We start from the raw sequence: 20,894 nt of genomic DNA, 5'->3' as shown, positions 1-20,894 counted from the left end.
CAAAGGATCCAAGGCTTAAGCCAGGTTGTCCAGCAAATGACCTCACCTCCCACCATGTACATTTCAGCAGAAATAGATACAGTATTCTTGCCATATTTTAAAACATGTCTTGAATATTATATGCCTTTAAATTAAAAAATTTCAGTTGCAGCGGTCATCAACTTTATTACCCTTGTTGAAATCAGTTACCACAGGCATCAGCAACCTTATAGAATGGCTGTACCACATGCCCTTCCAAGGGTCTGGTGTTCCACTATTGGCAAACATGCCACAGGTTGCCAAAACGTATGCTCTATACTACAACTTATTTTCAACAGTGAAGATAATTTAACAATTTTGATGTCAGAGTAAGATTTTAAAAATAAATCCAGTTAGAATTTCTAATCTCAAATATTATAACCTCCCTAAGATGTAACTGCTAAAATATAAATTCACAAAGCTAAAATTAGTGCAGATCAGGGTCTATGTTGTTTGATCTGCTAATTACTTCTTACAAACAGTGGAGACCCATTATTATCCAACGGCAGAACTGAGTCTGTGTAGTTTGTAGTTGGTCTGGACTTTTAAGCCAGTATATTATTTTGAATCTAAAGTATTCACTGGAGTAATGTGTCAGGGGTTACAGCTGGGGGTGATAAGGGCAACCAATGTGACCTAGTCCATTAAATCTTGCTTCAAGAGCACAGGTAGCGGGGAGAATGACGTGGACTTGGGTCTGTCATGAATTCATGTCTATCTCCCCCATTTTGCCATTGCCCAAAAGGATGAATCTTACATGGTTTTTAGTTCTAAAATTTGTGTTTGTATGCATAAAGCTGTAAAAGTATGGTTTAAAAAAAAACTTTTGAGCCAATTTAATACCTTCTTCTGTCTTAAAAAATGCAAAGAGTTATGATTTTACTGCCAACCTTAAAATCTGAAATGATGGAAATTCCAGGCTTTTACAGTCCCAAAATTATTTTAAAATCAGCTTTTAGATTAAACGCTATGAACAGTTGACTGAATTTATTCAATATTTCACCTGAAAACAAGATGTGATATGGTGATTTGTCCTCAGTGAGTTTTAATGGTAGACACTTTTTGTAAACAGATACTGTACCTGTATTAGGTTACCATCTAATTCTACCCCTAATGTTATACAGCAGTTTTACAGATTTGTTTTTTTCTCAAGCAACTGCAACAGATAGAAAGTTTTTAATATATTCATCAAATACAATGTGTCTTTTACTTCTTTTCCATTTAAAAATCTAATAAAACTCACATTTTTTACAAACTTATTTTACAATTACAAAATCTGAACCCTATAACTTATTTCTTATTTTTCCATCACTTTGCCCTAATGAGACATAAGGAAGAAGTCAATTATTATCTAAACATCATGCTATATTGACTTGAATAAAGTCTTACCTACAAAGTATATACCTTTACCTGAGTGATAGCAATTCCAATCACCAACAATTACTGACTTTTAAGAATCATCCACCTGTAGTGAGGATAGAAAAAACACATGCCATACCTTAACCATCTGGCTATGAGAATAACATAAATATGTACATTGCACAGCAAACTGTGAATTATGTAGACCCAGATTCACCAATATATAATGTAATCATATCTGCACAGACTTTTTTGATCTGACAGTTTATAATGCACCAGCAGATCTGGGTCTATCATGTTATTCATTTCAGTGCAGATTACACTAGTGATGTTATCATGAGCCCAAAGATGTATTGTGATATTGCCACTTTGTCAAAATGTATGATATCCATACCAAAAAGCAGACCACTGCCTGTAGACTGTGTAACCTATGACAAAAATATGGACTGGAATGTACTAATGCTGGGGACCTGGCTTATAATTATTGTAAACATGTTACTCTGACTTGCAGTCTGCTCAACATGAGCAAATACTGGCATTTTTTAAAATATAATGGATGCTATGAGATATGGGATCCACAGTTATATTCCATTCTGCAAAATGTCTTGTATGTGTACAAAGGTTTTCCATGGATTCCAGCACAAAAATGGCAGCACTGTTGTAAGAATATGTCAATAGGAATTAACCCCCTTGTTTATTGATTTATCCAAAATGGATGTGATTTGTCATTACGGACTATACGAAATCATATTGTAATCCTATCAAGGATAGCTTTTCCAAGTTATTTCTTCACAAATAGATTCTATACAGCTGCTTTTATTCAGATATCTCATGCTTATTACTAAAGCCATACAAACAAATGTGTTTCAAGTCAGTCAACCATCCCTATGTCTCATTGCTGACCCTAGCACTTTGCCCCCCCCATCACATTAAATATATATAATGTTTAAAGAAAAAAGAAAAAAAAACAACCAGCCTGCCTACCCTAATTTTAAAATCAGTGCAATAGGAAACACATTTTTTTCCTTGGCCTAAAAGAAAGATAATGAAAAAAGATAAAGAATATAATTATCACAAACAACACCAGTATAAAATTATTTACCATCAGCTATAGTGCTCTTTATTGCAAAGAACTGAAAAAGAATTTACATGGATCTCGGGGAGTTGGTAATTTACACGGCCCTCATGGAATTGGTAATTTACATGGCCCTCAGGGAGTTGGTGATTTACATGGCCCTTGGGGAGTTGGTAATTTACATGGCCCTCAGGGAGTTGGTGATTTACATGGCCCTTGGGGAGTTGGTAATTTACATGGCCCTCGGGGAGTTGGTGATTTACATGGCCCTTGGGGGGTTGATAATTTACATGGCCCTCTGGGAATTGGTAATTTACATGGCCCTCGGAGAGCTGGTAATGTACATAGCCCTTTGGGAGTTGGTAATTTACATGGCCCTCAGGAAGTTGGTAATTTACATGGCCCTTGGGGAGTTGGTAATTTACATGGCCCTCTGGGAGTTGGTAGTTTACATGGCCCTCAGGGAGTTGGTAATTTCAAATACAGACAAAATAGCCATCCTGTATCCTTGCTAATATTGCTGTCACATGGAATGCAATGACAATACATCTATATGATAACATCACTAGGGCACACAATAAAATACTGTAAAAATCTGCAAGCAATACAGCTCTTCATAGACTACTGTAGTGAATGATCATGCGTGGCACCATGTTACTGGTATAGAACATAATACATTATTTCTCATCTGATATGCCAAGGAAACCATCTAATACATTCATGAAAAGTGGCAGTAGTCTCATTATTTTAAAATGCTTTATAAAATCCAAATTTGATATTAAAAAATTCCAAAAGCAGAGGATGGGTTTAAATGCCCAATGAATTGTGTTAAAAGTGGGGTGAGTGTGATTGGGGTGGTCTCATTGGATAAAGCTATATTAAACCAATGGTTAATATAATTTTCACAAAATGGTGGAAGTGCTTATCAGTGAGTACAGGTGTATCATATCAAGCCTATAGGGTACAGGTAATAGTACTTTAAAACCAAACCAAAATGACTTCACCTAGTGGCCCTTAACAAATTCTACAAGTTATAACAGACTGCATTTAAACAGCACTTAACCACTCTGACTTGTGTCCTTTGAAACTAAGTAAAGACTGCCGAGTAATGCTGGTTTTGAAATGGCAATTTTTTTAAAGCTCAACCATGCACTGAAGCAATGCAGTCTTGTCCCCTTCACAATGCAGTATATATGTGTATCACCATAAAATGCTGTGCATACTGTCATAGATAATGCAATGGAATATTCAGGAGTCATTAATATTGTAAAAATCAACCTTACTATGTAAATTACATACAAATACATTCAACAGTTAATAACTCCTCCACTTGTCTGCAGCTCCTTCAAGGCCGAATAGGTATCTTTTGTTGTGGACAGGATGGTTACCATATGTACTCACTTGTAAGTGAATTCAAACTGCAAAACACAAAGATCCTGATCTGCCATAGCATAATGCAGATGCAGATCAGGGTCCATCTTCTTTGTTCTACTGATTGCTCCAACAAGCTGCACCAACCCAGATTTGCTGGTGCATAATGCATCAGCAGATCTGGGCCTGTGCTGTTTGCAGCTAGAATTGACTTATAAGTATATATGGTAACTGATTTCCTAAGTGTTATTATTGTTATATTATTATTATTATCATCAATTGTATTATTGCTTATTATTATTATTATTATCATCAATTGTATTATTGCTTATTATTATTATTATTATCATCAATTGTATTATTGCTTATTATTATTATTATGATCATCAATTGTATTATTGCTTATTATTATTATTATTATCATCAATTGTATTATTGCTTATTATTATTATTATTATCATCAATTGTATTATTGCTTATTATTATTATTATTATCATCAATTGTATTATTGCTTATTATTATTATTATTATCATCAATTGTATTATTGCTTATTATTATTATTATTATCATCAATTGTATTATTGCTTATTATTATTATTATTATCATCAATTGTATTATTGCTTATTATTATTATTATCATCAATTGTATTATTGCTTATTATTATTATTATCATCAATTGTATTATTGCTTATTATTATTATTATTATCATCAATTGTATTATTGCTTATTATTATTATTATGATCATCAATTGTATTATTGCTTATTATTATTATTATTATCATCAATTGTATTATTGCTTATTATTATTATTATTATCATCAATTGTATTATTGCTTATTATTATTATTATTATCATCAATTGTATTATTGCTTATTATTATTATTATTATCATCAATTGTATTATTGCTTATTATTATTATTATTATCATCAATTGTATTATTGCTTATTATTATTATTATTATCATCAATTGTATTATTGCTTATTATTATTATTATTATCATCAATTGTATTATTGCTTATTATTATTATTATTATCATCAATTGTATTATTGCTTATTATTATTATTATCATCAATTGTATTATTGCTTATTATTATTATTATTATTATGGCAATATTCCAGCTTTTGTTATTAAACAATTCATTCCTTGTATCATGTTCTCACGTAACAAGGTGATCACTGGTGATAGTGATAGCGAGGCCATGGCCTAGAATCACTTTTTTTTGGGCTCTCTCCTATTTCATCACTATATCAAGTTAAGTGCCAGTATATTAATGACTCAAATGGTTCAAATGATTCGGAATATTTTTCCTCGAAGGGACCTACACGCTACTGGCCAAATTTTTTCCTGGAATCCTAGGTAACAGTTTCTTCTTTTAACTAGTGAGTACTAACACCATCACTGATATTCTTGAAAAATTCAAAAACTAAATTCGATTAAAAATTATTTTTTTTTAAAGCTGAGATTGTCGCAAGATACTCATAAGTGCTGTAAAATTTGTTGTCACTGCTACTGACCTCCAGCCAGACATGAGGAATAGAAAACCAATTAACGTCTCTCAGACAGTGTCAAGATATACCCATGTAGTAAGTTTGGTTAATCAATATTAAATTTTGTTTTGATGAAGAAAACAACACAGACTTATTTAAGTGGACTTATTCATGGTATTCATTTGATATATCCACAAACTGGATTCGATAATTAAAACAAAAACAAAGTCAAGATCTTTAGGACCAAATATAAGTTTTGGGTTTTGAGAAGTTTTGGGGTTTTTTTGTGATTTTTGCAGATGTGAACAAATTTCTTTCTTATAAGCACCTATGTCACTTGAAAAGTGACAGACTGAATGTAATGAGAATACATGTGTGTAATAGTGCACAAAAGAAGGAAAACTGTTAATAGGTTTTTAACATTTAATGAACGATTTCCTGAACAATATATTTTCCTTCTGAAAATCATATCCAGCTGCATGAATAAATAAATTTATTCTCCACAGAAATACAGTTCTCACTGCAAGGAACACTTAGAGAATGAGATACTTTTACAATTTGATTACATGTCCTTTTGAAGTATGAATTATAATCCATAATGTCTAGGGGGCCCCAATTGGCTGAGTGGTCCAAAGCGCTCACCATTACGGATCATTGCCATCTCACCTCTGTCTGCGGGGTTTGAGTCTCGGGTTCAGCCAATGTTGGTATGTGAGAAAGCTTGCCAGTAGCTTCTCATGAATTGGTGGTTCTTTCTGGGGTTTTCCTGGGTTCTTCCTCCACCATTTCTACTGGTCGCCATGAATAGCCTATCTTGAGCTGAAAAATGGCATTAAACCCTATAACAACAACAGTGATAACAACAACAACAACCATAATGTCAAAGTACCTCATATAATTCATAAAATTCCAATGCCAAATTTTCTCCAAGTTGCAACATGAGTTTCAGTATAGACTTGTAATCTTTGATGAGACAAATTTTATCTTGTAGGGATAGATCAGTCCTATAAAGCTCACCTGGTCAGTCTGACATCGTGACATGTGAGTGAAGACAAATCTGAGTCATGGCTATTTAAAGACTCCTGTGAAAATCAGATGAGTCAATATGACTTTTGTCTGTCACTGTCGGCAAAGCATAAAGAAGAGACGTCACCTGCCAGTCCAGGTATTTAATTAGTAAAAACAACCAAAGCATGTTCTGTTGATCATTTATACAAATAAATAACACCAATCAAAATTAGAAAATAAGCAGATAAAGATAATCTTTCTTAAATGGATTATCTACAAGCATTTAGTTATAAATATTTTACCTTAAAAGCTGTCTCCTTTTTATGGTGCAAAGACTTTTAGATTCAGCTACAGTGTCAGCCTTAATCTGTCAGCATTTTTGTATTGTTTTAACCTTGTGTGCCCTTGGGACATTTTAATATTTTCTTATTGATAAACCTACTATGATATTTACTAACCACAAACAACCTGGTCCATCATGTGTCCAAAATTTCGCAGCTAAAATACATTACCAAGTTTGAAGTGAAATTTCGTTTTATGGGAGATTTCTTAAGTGCAAAATTTAAATTTTAAATTGTTTCAGTTTTTATGGAGTAGAGAGGTTTTAGTTTACTAAAGAAAATTATATTTAAGAAGGTCAGATTCATCTTCCCCACCTATGTCTGATCTTGTGAAGATTCCAGTTTAATTAGGGTTCACTTTTTTGGGTATACATATTTACAATTCACCATGTTCATAAGCTCTGTTAAGTACAAAAATGCAAAGTAACATATTTTAATATGACTCCAAGGTCAATTATTTCTGGGTTTCAAAACTCCATCACAAAAGTGCTGATGTGTTGGTGGTCTTAGCTGCATGATTTTCATTCAGTACTAATTTAATATTGCAAAAAGTGTTTAGTGAAAACCTAATATCAATGACAGCATATTTGCAAAGGCCCTGTGATAAGACTTTCAAAATAACTTCTCACATGCCATGTCATCTGTCAGATAAAACTTACTCTCCATTCATAACCACAGAGACATCTACTTATAACTATAATAGTGTTTTAATGGAAAAAAAACTTGCTGGAAATACAATTTGTTCTTGAGAAGCATTCATATAAAGATTTTCAGGACAGACATCAATGCTGCAGAATAAGGAAGCCTGAAGTGCCTCATATAGCTACATGGATACATTAAGCCTAAAGTGCCTCATATAGCTACATGGATACATTAAGCCTGAAGTGCCTCATATAGCTACATGGATACATTAAGCCTGAAGTGCCTCATATAGCTACATGGATACATTAAGCCTGGATCCTGAAACAATTACATCCTCATTTCCAAATGACTGCATTAGCAATAAAACTGATGGAATGGAGCAGGACATTCATTTGAATGATAAGTCTAAGACTAGTAGTGGCGTGCTGCATGAGGTACAGGACATTCTATTGGATGATAAGTCTAAGACTAGTAGTGGCGTGCTGTATGAGGTACAGGACATTCTATTGGATGATAAGTCTTAGACCAGTAGTGGCATGCTGTATGAGATACAGGACATTCTATTGGATGAGAAGTCTTAGACCAGTAGTGGCATGCTGTATGAGATACAGGACATTCTATTGGATGATAAGTCTAAGACTAGTAGTGGCGTGCTGCATGAGGTACAGGACATTCTATTGGATGATAAGTCTAAGACTAGTAGTGGCGTGCTGTATGAGGTACAGGACATTCTATTGGATGAGAAGTCTTAGACCAGTAGTGGCATGCTGTATGAGATACAGGACATTCTATTGGATGATAAGTCTAAGACTAGTAGTGGCGTGCTGTATGAGGTACAGGACATTCTATTGGATGATAAGTCTTAGACCAGTAGTGGCGTGCTGTATGAGATACAGGACATTCTATTGGATGATAAGTCTAAGACTAGTAGTGGCATGCTGCATGAGGTACAGGACATTCTATTGGATGATAAGTCTAAGACTAGTAGTGGCGTGCTGTATGAGGTACAGGACATTCTATTGGATGATAAGTCTAAGACTAGTAGTGGCATGCTGCATGAGGTACAGGACATTCTATTGGATGATAAGTCTGAGACTAGTAGTGGCATGCTGCATGAGGTACAGGACATTCTATTGGATGATAAGTCTAAGACCAGTAGTGGCATGCTGCATGAGGTACAGGACATTCTATTGGATGATAAGTCTTAGACCAGTAGTGGCATGCTGTATGAGGTACAGGACATTCTATTGGATGATAAGTCTAAGACCAGTAGTGGCATGCTGCATGAGGTACAGGACATTCTATTGGATGATAAGTCTAAGACTAGTAGTGGCATGCTGTATGAGGTACAGGACATTCTATTGGATGATAAGTCTAAGACTAGTAGTGGCATGCTGTATGAGGTACAGGACATTCTATTGGATGATAAGTCTTAGACCAGTAGTGGCATGCTGCATGAGGTACAGGACATTCTATTGGATGATAAGTCTAAGACTAGTAGTGGCATGCTGTATGAGGTACAGGACATTCTATTGGATGATAAGTCTAAGACTAGTAGTGGTGTGCTGCATGAGGTACAGGACATTCTATTGGATGACAAGTCTTAGACCAGTAGTGGCATGCTGCATGAGGTACAGGACATTCTATTGGATGATAAGTCTAAGACTAGTAGTGGCATGCTGTATGAGGTACAGGACATTCTACTGGATGATAAGTCTAAGACCAGTAGTGGCGTGCTGTATGAGGTACAGGACATTCTATTGGATGATAAGTCTTAGACCAGTAGTGGCATGCTGTATGAGATACAGGACATTCTATTGGATGATAAGTCTTAGACCAGTAGTGGCATGCTGTATGAGATACAGGACATTCTATTGGATGATAAGTCTAAGACCAGTAGTGCCATACTGTATGAGATACAAGACATTCTTAGATGGTGACAACTAGGAGTTCAATAAGATATTTTTGGACACTGCAGTTGAATACTGCTAGTGTTAAAGCACATAATGTATTGCATTACAAGTTTAAATGTAATGTAAATACTATATTACTGTATACCGTCCAAGGTTATTACTTTTGTGATTCTGTGTCCTGTAAATTTCCCTGGAACCTTTCCTACTCTGATTATGATTGTGCTTACTGTTCCTTTATAATTAGTAACAAAACTATCATTAAAGGGTGATAGTTATTACCAATGCTGATATTACAGGTGCTAATTATTAACAAAGATTTTATGACAGGTTGTTAATTACAAGCAAAGCTGTAATTACAGGATGCTAATTATTAATAACGACCAGCTCTTGTTCATTTACTATTTTATTTATTTTTTTATGTGCAAATTTTCTGATTTTTCCAACATGAAATAAAATAAAGATAAATAAAGACTTCAGTAATTCATGGGGCGCTTAGAGTTTACTGGGCAACTGGTACTAAATATATATACTATACAGAAAAGTACATATAAAGTGCAAATTGTATGTCCTTGTTTTTTCTCCAAAGTACTAGATGCAGATTTTGCTTTATTCATCATTTTTTACCAAATCTCATTCTTCCAATGCACATTTACAAAATATGTCAATTACTATTTTATATATTTTGACCCATCAGCTCAAGAGTTACCATTTTTCAGAGATAGAAATGTTGTTTTTCATTGGCTATTGTGCTCACGCAAGTGCAGAAAGGTAAAAGATGGAGTTGGTTTTTTTGGTTTATTAAACCCATCATTTTCATGTTCTGCCCACTTTTTACTCCAAATCCCCAACTTATCCTACTTTTTGCAAAAGTTCAACTGTCTGTGTGCAGTTCAGATTTGTCTGCCTTACATCTCAGGCCAAAAAGTCTAAAATCCAGACACAAAATCCAATTCTGACAAAAAAATTGGGTCTCAAAAAATGCTTTTTCTTCAGTATTTTGTAATGCGAGTAGAAAGTCCAGATTATTTGTTATCATTGTAGAGCTACGTCTGTCTACTTTTTTGTAATATGACCCACTTTGGTGCATCTTAAATGACTTTATGTTACAGAGCTTGGAAGCAGGATACTACCTCCTGACACATAAATGTGGAGCCAGGGAATAATGAGTTAGTAAAGCTGTCAGTACTGAATTCTAATTATTAATAAAACTGTAATTAGAGTGCTAATAATGAAGCTAATTAATGTGGTGCTAATTACTAATAAAGTTGTCACTACAGAGTGGTAATTATTAATAAAATTGTCATTACAGAGTGCTAATTATTAATAAAGCTGTCTTCACAGAGTACTAATTATTAATAAAGCTGTCTTCACAGAGTGCTAATTATTAATAAAGCTGTCTTCACAGAGTGCTAATTATTAATAAAGCTGTCAGTACACAGTGCTAGTGATTAGTAAAGTTGTCATTACAGAATGGTGGTGATAAATAAAGCTGTCATTATGTTATGCTAATTAACAAAGCTGTCATTAAAGAGTGCTAATGATTAATAAAGCTGCTGTGTAGAGCATTAGTGATTTATAAAGCTGTCATGTTGTGCTAATTATTAATGAAGCTATCATTACAGAGTGCTAATTATTAATAAAGCTGTCATTACAGAGTGCTAATGATTAAAACAGCTGTCATTACAGAGTGCTAATAAGTAATAAAGCTGTCGGTACACGGTGCTAATGATTAATAAAGATGTCAGTACACAGTACTAATGATTAATAAAGCTGTCAGTACACAGTGCTAATGGTTAATAAAGCTGTCAGTACACAGTGCTAATGAATAATAAAGCTGTCAGTACACAGTGCTAATGATTAACAAAGCTGTCAGTACACAGTGCTAATGATTAATAAAGCTGTCAGTACACAGTGCTAATGATTAATAAAGCTGTCAGTACAGTGCTAATGATTAATAAAGCTGTCATCACAGAGTGCTAATTATTAATAAAGCTATCATTACAGAGTGCTAATTATTAATAAAGCTATCATTACAAAGTGCTAATGATTAATAAAGCTGTCATTACAGAGTGCTAATTATTAATAAAGCTGTCATTACAAAGTGCTAATTATTAATAAAGCTGTCATTACACAGTGCTAATGATTTAATAAACCTGTCCTTACAGAGTGCTATGGATTAATAAAGCTGCCATTACAGGGTACTAATTATCAATAAAAATGTCATTAGAGAAGGCTAATTATTAATAAAGCTGCCATTACAGGGTACTAATTATCAATAAAAATGTCATTAGAGAAGGCTAATTATTAATAAAGCTGCCATTACAGAGTACTATCAATAAAAATGTCATTAGAGAAGGCTAATTATCAATAAAGCTGCCATTAACGGGTACTAATTATCAATAAAAATGTCATTACAGAAGGCTAATTATTAATAAAGCTGCCATTACAGGGTACTAATTATCAATAAAGCTGCCATTAATGGGTACTAATTATCAATAAAAATGTCATTAGAGAAGACTAATTATTAATAAAGCTGCCATTACAGGGTACTAATTATCAATAAAAATGTCATTACAGAAGGCTAATTATTAATAAAGCTGCCATTACAGGGTACTAATTATCAATAAAGCTGCCATTAATGGGTACTAATTATCAATAAAAATGTCATTAGAGAAGACTAATTATTAATAAAGCTGCCATTACAGGGTACTAATTATCAATAAAGCTGTCATTAGAGAAGGCTAATTATTAATAAAACTGTCATTACAGGGTCACGTTGAATTCAGGTGGATTACTTTATCTACATATATATCTTTCATATATCTTTCATAACTGTTTTCAGGAAAATCAAAGTATAACAATTAAATTGCAATAATTTATTTCTGTTGATAAATTCAGGTTGACTATTTAATTATTTTGACTGAATTTTTTATACATGTACCCCACACTGAAACAATTTCTTGCAAATAATTCCATTTTGCAATTCATAGTGGTGTAGCCATTTAATATAGATCACAGTGACAAATTCATATTACTGTGTTTTCATTATGTGTTCATGGTTCTTTATATGGTAGGAACAATATATAATATATGCTTACTTGCAATTTGTATCCATCTGCAAACTGTATAGACCCATATCTACCATCAAATAATGAACCAACATATCTGTGTCTATACAGTTTGTTATAAGGTTTGTCTATTTGGTCATGTCTTGAATGTGAATATACAGGTGAACTATCAGTATCAAGTGATTGTTTTAAGTACGAGTTTACAAAGCTGTAGATGTTTTCCTAGGATGTTTTCTGTGAGGGCTAGTCTATATGGTAGGTATGATGTGATAAATTATTTTGTTATTTTAATTAGCTTATTTATTATCAAGGCATGACTAACTAAGCAAATCCCAGTTGTCAACTGTATCTTCGGAATCTAAAAAACATCAACAGGTCTGGTTTTATACAGTAACTAAAGGTACTTCAGAAAATCACATTTCAAACCCATAACAATTTGGGTTAGGGTTAAAAGGATATAATTATTTTCATTTATATCATGCATGTGCAATCTTCACAAACACAAAGCATCAGTCATCAAAAGGACTGGTTTCACACTGCAATGCCAGGGGGGTCATATTTCAAATTCCTGTTAAATACTGGGTTTGGGAGAAAATTCAATTCTCTTATATAAATTTTCTTATATAATGTGCCATGCCGATTTTGAACATTACAATTTTTTAAAGTGTGCATTGTACATAGCATTAAATGGGTACCTAGAAAAAAATGCCCTGTACAGTGTGTTGGCTAATTCCACTGACATTTATACACATCATTTCATGGTGACTAAAATGAGGCTCTGTGTGGTTTCTTAGCTAGTGCCACTGACATTTATACACATCATTTCGTGGTTCTAAAATGAGGCACTGTGTGGTTTCTTAGCTAGTGCCACTGACATTTATACACATCATTTCATGGTGACAAAATGAGGCTCCGTGTGGTTTCTTAGCTAGTGCCACTGACATTTATACACATCATTTCATGGTGACAAAATGATGCTCCGTGTGGTTTCTTAAATAGTGCCACTGACATTTATACACATCATTTCATGGTGACTAAATTGAGGCTCTGTGTGGTTTCTTAGCTAGTGCCACTGACATTTATACACATCATTTTATGGTGACTAAATTGAGGCACTGTACTGTTTGTCAGACAGTGCCTTAGACACCAAACACATCATTTTATGGTGACTAGAAATGAGGCCCTGTGTGGTTTCTCTAACAGTGCCTTGGACATTATCAACAGCATTTTGCAGTGACGTGAAATAGGTTCTGTATGGCTTGTCACCTAGTGCCTGTGAAATCGAATGACCATACAGTTGCTACACAGCAGAGACTACTGAAGAGCTGTTTTGCTGTAATCATGCAAAAAATGGTAAACTGATGATATAAAAGGAAATGTTAAACAAAACTCTGCACAAAACAAAACTATATTTTAATTGTGGAAATGTACAGATTTTGATAATAAAATTTTTTCTGCACAGGGTAAATAAAATTCTAAGTGATACATGAAACAAAAATGTGAATCTATAATTTAATTTTTTATTAATAAAGATTTGTGAAGAATAATGTGTAAAAACTGTATGCTTCTCTGAATTGTTTGACTTGTAATATTTAGACATCATTATTATTGGAATGCATGACTGATGACAATCAAATTCTTGGTCATTCAACAATTCTTAGAACTGAGGATAATTTACCATTATGTGATAGGTTTTAATTGAGTTCCTTAAAATAAAAACAAACAGCATCAATGTCACAAAAGAATAAATCAGAGCAAGAATCCTACCTGAGTTGTATCACCTCTTTGGATAACCAAATGGACAGGTCCTGGGTCAAGGTTACGGAACAGCTGATAGGCATCCAGAAGAGTCATGTCTCTCATTGATCTGCCATTTACTTCACAGATCCTATCTCCTCGTCTGTTTTTTAATATAAAAAACTCCTTAAAATATCAAATGATATACTATATGGAAAACATAGGTTATTTGTTTGAATGTATTTTTTTCAGTGTGCTTTGAGTACAAATGACAAAACATGGAAAGGCCAAACCTATTTTCAACAGCAACCTTGACTTTCAAGGTACACCTCCTCCCCAAAAAGTGAATATGGGTCTTTCTTGGACAGAAATGAATAGGTTGTGTAGTGCTTATGTTATTTGACAGAAATTATATATAATTGCCAAAACCTATTTTTAGTAGCTGCAATCTTGTGCTTGGAATTACTGCCCCTCAAATCAATACAGTTCAACCTGGGGTCTAACAAGAACAAATGTAAAACATTTTGTTGAATTCTATGGTCTAGAACTAAAGCTATCACCCGAAAATGAATGCAAAGGGCAGAATTCCTTTTTTGTTGCAACAATGACCTTGACTGTGCAGCTAATTGGGGAAATCATTAGGATTTGCAACACATTTACCAAACTGTGTTGAAACATATACGCTGTACCTGTGTGTGTGTGTGTGCATGTGCATGCATGTGTGAAGTAGCTTTAACAATTTTCCGGTCATATCGCTACAATGCCTGCAGTGTTTCAGTTTATACTATGTCTAGCACTTGGGCATCATGCTGCAGACATGTAGCATCATGTCCCACTCAGTCATATTATCTTCACACCAGGCTGACCAGTCCTAATACTAACCTCCTAACGCTGAGTGCCAAACAAGGCAGCTGCTAGTACCATTTTTTATAAGTGTTTGGTACAAATCAGCTGGGGGTTCAAACCCATGACTTCCTGCACCCAAAGCAGACACTTTTACCATTTAGGCCACTGCAATGGTCACTGTAACTCAAAAAGTAATCATTTGGAAACCAAAATGAACATTAATACTGCCCAGATTGATGAAGGTAATACCCTGTACTTGTTGGTAGACTTTAAAATTATATTATATTATCAGACTTTTTATCATGGTAATAGATTTATTGTTATCCAGGATTTAAGTATGCCTTTGCAAAGTAAAAATGTGTGATTCAGCTATCTTCCTATGTTTAGTTAAAATGCAGTTTTCAGTAAACTGATTTCATTCTGGTTTCTTGTCCCCAATATTAAACAAGGAAAATTATTATACATTATATACCCATTCCAAATACAAACCATCAAATCAACAAATATCACAAACTCAAATGGGCAAAGGTTATATGATTTAAAATCTGGGGTTAATGAAACTGAAATCATTAACTATACTAATGCAACTGAAGTCACTAACTGTACTACTGCAACTGAAGTCACTAACTGTACTACTGCAACTGAAATCACTAAATGTATTACTGCAACTGAAATTACTAACTGTACTACAACAACTGAAATCACTAACTGCACTACTGCAACTGAAATCACTATTTGTACTACCACAATTGAAATCACTAATCATACTACTACAAAGGAAATCACTAACTGTACTACTACTGCAAATGAAATCATTAACTGTACTACTGCAACTGAAATCACTAACTGTACTACTGCAACTGAAATCACTAACTGTACTACTGCAAATGAAATCACTAATTGTACTACTGCAACTGAAATCATTAACTGTACTACTGCAACCAAAATCATTAACTGTACTACTGCAACCAAAATCATTAAATGTACTACTGCAACTGAAATAATTAACAGTACTACTACAACTGAAATCACTAACTGTACTACTGCTAATGAAATCACTAACTGTACTACTGCAAATGAAATCATTAACTGTGCTACTGCAACGGAAATCACTAACTGTGCTACTGCAAATGAAATCACTAATTGTACTACTACAACTGAAATCACTAACTGTACTACTTCAAATGTTTCAATGCAACAAGTGTTATTGTTAGAAGTAATTTATTAAATAAAATAAGGGGCCCCGAGTGGCCGAGTGGTCTAAAGCGCTCTCCGTTACGGATCACTGCCATCTCATCTCTGTCTGCGTGGGTTCAAGTCTCGGATTCGGCCAATGTGGGTATGTGAGAAAGCTTGCCAGTAGCTTCTCGAGGGTCGGTGGTTCTTTCTGGGGATTTCCCAGGTTCTTCCTCCACCATTAATACTGGCCGCCATGTATAGCCTATCGTGTGCTGAAAAATGGCGTTAAACAACAACAACAACAACATTAAATAAAATAAAAGTACAAGACACTGAAGTAACAAACTTGTAGCATTCAGCTTAATCAGTTTAATCCTTATCAGCTTGATCTTGGACAGACATATACAGATATGCACATGGATGCCAAAGTGATAACTATGTTCAGTTTCTGTCGAGGTGAGCTCAGCAATTGGACATCTATTATGTCCAATTCCTGTTTGCCATCACCATTTTGAATTAGAGTTACTTCCCTTACCTTTTAACTGCCTTTCATACTATTTGCTATGTTGATACAGGATTGACATACAGATGGACATACATTATGCCCATTGTGTATTTTCTGTTCATAGCCTTCAAAGTCAAGAAAAACAAAAGTCCCTCAAAGTGACTAATGCTCTATCACCCAAAAAGAACTTCCAGATATTCAAGACAATACCATTTCATCTGTTTAACGGCCATGTTGAAATCTTCTTGACTGAAAAATTCTCAAATTAGCCACCATGGCAGCCATATTGGATGTAAAATCAACATCATTCAAAGTGTAGAACAAACTGCACACCATCTGAAAACTTTGGTGAAAACACCATGCTGATATGACTAAATTTCCTGAGTCAGGAAAATAGGTAACAAAATTTTAATAACAGTTCATTGTGGCACCCACGTTTAAGGTCAGATTAGCAACATTTTCATCTGAGACCTACTAGATATCATAATTCTGACAAAAACTCCATAATGATATCACTTTCCATTTAGGACAAATAGCAATAACAAGATTTCAAGATGGCTGCCATAGTGGCCATAATGAGTGTCAGATTGGCACCATTTTCATTTAGTACTAACTATGACATCATAAGAAATCTTCTGGTGAAAACCCAATGTTGAAGTGACTTTCCATAGGATGTGTGTCAGTGTGTGTGTGTGTGTGTGTGTGTGTGTGTGTTTCAAATAGTTTAGAAGTAGCCATAACAAATTATGCTAACAGAGAGACTGATAGACAACCGATGACGAACAACAGGCCATCCCATAAGCTCTTCTGGTCTATAACTATCAGAGTTAAGACAGAACAAAACATGACTCCTGCGATGGGTTTGATGCTCTACTGGGTAAAACGAGCTTCTAGGAATTCAAGATGAGACTATTTTTTGTTTTGACCTTCTGAGTGTTGAAATCATTCAGGATATTCTTCAGCAATGAAAAGATTATCAAATTAGCTGCTGTGGTGGACATACTGGATGCCAGATTTGCACTATTTTCATTTAAAAAACAAGTAGATATTATTAGAAGTATTTTGGTGAAAACCTCGTGTCAATATGAATATCCATTATAAAGGGAGAAAAGTGACAGCAAGAGTTTAAGTCAGCCATTGTGGTGGCTTTATTGAATGTACAACTGGTACCATTTTCATTTTGGACCAACGAGTTATCATAATAAATCTATAAGTGAAAATCCCCATACTGATATAGCCAACCATTTGGAAGGAGTAGAGACAATATTTTTAAGACAGCCATATAATGAGGGTCAATTTTTAATATTTTCATTTAGGACCAACTGTCTTTCCATTTAAGAGTAGCATGAGCAAGATCTTCAAGATGTCACCATGGTGGCCATGTTGAATGTCACATCAGCACCAATTTAATTCAGGACTAACAAGACATTATGGGAAGTCTTTGGGTGAAAAACCCCATGCCGATGTGAATGCATTTTGGAGGAGTAACAAAAGCAAGATTTTCAACATGGCTGCCATGGTGGCTATACTATATATCAGACGGACATCATTTCCTTCTAAGACCAATTAGACATCATAAAGAAGTCTTAAAGGAATAACAGCGATAAAATGATTTCAAGATGAATACTGTGGTGGCCATACTGGATGTCTGAACAGCATTAGTTTTATTTGAGACCAACAAGACATCATTAAAAATATTACAGTGAAAACCCCATGTTGATATGACCATCCATTCAGGAGTAGCAATACCATTTTAAGATGACAGCTGTAGCAGACATCAGATCTAGACATCACTGGTGAAAACTGATGTTAAACTGACTGTCCTTTAAGTGAGAGTACAAATAAGAGTTTCAAGATGGCTGCTGTTGTGGCCATATTGGACATCCGATTACACCATATTTACTTAGGCCCAATATGGCTTCACATAAGAAGAATTTCAGTGAAAATCCCATGTTGATCTGACCAAGTGAAAATCCCATGTTGATCTGACCATTTACAAATGTGGAGTAGTGACAAGATTTTCAAGATGGCTCTTATGGTGGCCACATTGGATGTCAGATCTGCACCATTTTATATAGGACTATTTAGACATACAAATTGTTTTTAGTGAAAACCCCATGCTGATACAACCCTCCATTCAGGAAGTCATAATAACATTGGAGTTTCAAAATTTGCTGCTGTGGTGGACATACTGGATGTCCAAGCAGCAGTATTTTCTTTTAGAAAAAACAAGTCCAGAGGAGGAATATGTGTGTGCATGCATGCGTGCGTGCGTGTGTGTGTGATGTGTGATGTTTCATGGCAATCCTCTAAGTCATTTAGCAGGAGTAGCAGTAACAAACTTGTGCTAACAGACTGATGGTCAACAGACCATTCCATAAGCTCTGCTGGTCTATGACCATTACAGCTAAACAAATGACTGATTCACCCCTCAATACTGACTATTTAGTCTGTACATTTATTATAACGGTGTGACACCACTATAACATGATGGTTTGGGTCCATAAAACAAGACCATGTTATACACCAAACTGTGCTATAACAAATTCAGTTAGCTGAATAAAATGATACAAGCAGAAAAAAATGGCTGGCGTGCGTGTGTGTGTGTAATAAAGGCAGGGACAAACTTATTTGCTTCATTGGTACAGTTACCATCTCAAATCAGTGCATATTATAAAATTGACTTGATCCAAATTAAACAAGTACCTAAAACTGTTGTTACATATTTATTTTTATGTATATAAAATCTGTAACAGAAGCATAAATAGTTTGTGTGCATGTACTCATCAGTCAAATCTGGTTTTTTTTCCACGATAGTAATTCCATCAAAAATGTGCATAAATAAGCATCATTTGTTTAAAAAAACAAAAACATTTTCTAGGCCCATTCGCATCCCTAAACATTTCTGCTAATGCATTCACACAAATTTATGAAATAGGTGTTATTTTTCTTCACAACATTTGTATTTGTCCAAAGGGTCTGATTTTTGACAGAAAATAAAATGCATAATTCACACTGAGAGTATGTAAAAGGAAAATGTATTTAGGTTTGAATAGTACAAGTAATTCAGCTGAAAAAGGTCAAATGTATTGACCTAGTAATGTTCTTGAATTGAACAGGTGTACATGTAAAATGCCTGAAACCAGTTTTTGAGTAAACCATCCACCTGTATGAGTTCCCAGTCAGTTTCTTAAAAAAAAATCATGAGTTGTTCTCTAAAGGACAGAGCAAAAGAATAGAAAAAATTATTTATTGACATTTGTTTTATGATTATCACTTTAATTCACTGCAGAGCAGAGGGGTAGAATGTTTCATTATAAAGGCCAATTGCTCCACCCCTATAACTTCAATGGGTTTTATCCCAACCAGTGTTGACACTGGAAGGACAGTTTCCTGTGTATAGGTGAATGATTTGAAGCCAGAAAATAGAACAGGTTAAGATGATGGGAGTGGGGTGGGTGGGTCAGGGTTGTTTTACATGCATGTGACAATGACCAAAACTGCTGACACTCAATGTCTTAGGCTCAGTGCATAAACTTATTTAAGTGGGTATTTATGGCAGATGTTTGAGCAGGCATCAATAATCTATCGGTTTCCTGTAAAATGGAGGTAAATTAACTGATTTATAAATTTTTGGTTAAGAACCTTTTCAAGGCCAGCACATTGTCTGCTTGACTTATGAACACTAAATCTCAAAGCCAATTTCATTTGTTTAGCTCTGAACTTAATCCTGCCTGGGGCTTCAAGCTTGTCATTTCTCTATCCTGTTGTCAATTGCAAATACACATGAATTAACACTTTTTCCCCTATTTGCTTCATAGACACTAATTAGCACTTCTACCCCTATTTGCTTGATACACACTAATTAACACTTTTACCCCTATTTGCTTGATACACACTAATTAACACTTTTACCCCTATTTGCTTAATAAACACTAATCAACACTTCTACCCCTATTTGCTTGATACACTCTAATTAACACTTTTACCCCTAGTTGCTTGATACACATTAATTAACACTTCTACCCCTATTTGCTTGATACACACTAATTAACACTTTTACCCCTGTTTTCTTGATAAACACTAATCAACACTTCTACCCCTATTTGCTTGATACACACAAATTAACACTTCTACCCCTATTTGCATGATAAACACTAATTAACACTTTTACCCCTATTTGCATGATACACACTAATTAACACTTTTACCCCTATTTGCTTGATACACACTAATTAACACTTCTACCCCTATTTGCTTGATAAACACTAATTAACACTTCTACCCCTATTTGCTTGATACACACAAATTAACACTTCTACCCCTATTTGC

The 20,894-nt window shown here is 34.4% G+C and overlaps 1 protein-coding gene across 1 annotated transcript in view; it reads right to left on the bottom strand.

Moving 5' to 3' along the window:
• LOC149802301 (uncharacterized) overlaps positions 1-20,894 on the bottom strand; it is a 197,752-nt gene that overhangs the window by 5,956 nt on the left and 170,902 nt on the right. The window contains exons 11-12 of the mRNA XM_089956728.1: positions 14,063-14,195; positions 1,429-1,483 (exon numbers count right to left, since the gene is read on the bottom strand). Of these exons, the coding sequence (XP_089812854.1) occupies positions 1,469-1,483; positions 14,063-14,195 (148 nt within the window). The 3' untranslated portion in view covers positions 1,429-1,468. The remainder of the gene's footprint in view (positions 1-1,428; positions 1,484-14,062; positions 14,196-20,894) is intronic.

The sequence above is a fragment of the Sinohyriopsis cumingii genome, chromosome 4, assembly GCF_028554795.1.
Source record: "Sinohyriopsis cumingii isolate HCF-2022 chromosome 4, ASM2855479v2, whole genome shotgun sequence".
Classification (NCBI taxonomy): domain Eukaryota; kingdom Metazoa; phylum Mollusca; class Bivalvia; order Unionida; family Unionidae; genus Sinohyriopsis; species Sinohyriopsis cumingii.
Note: the sequence above shows the minus strand (reverse complement) of the source record. Positions and strands in the feature narration are given on the sequence as shown.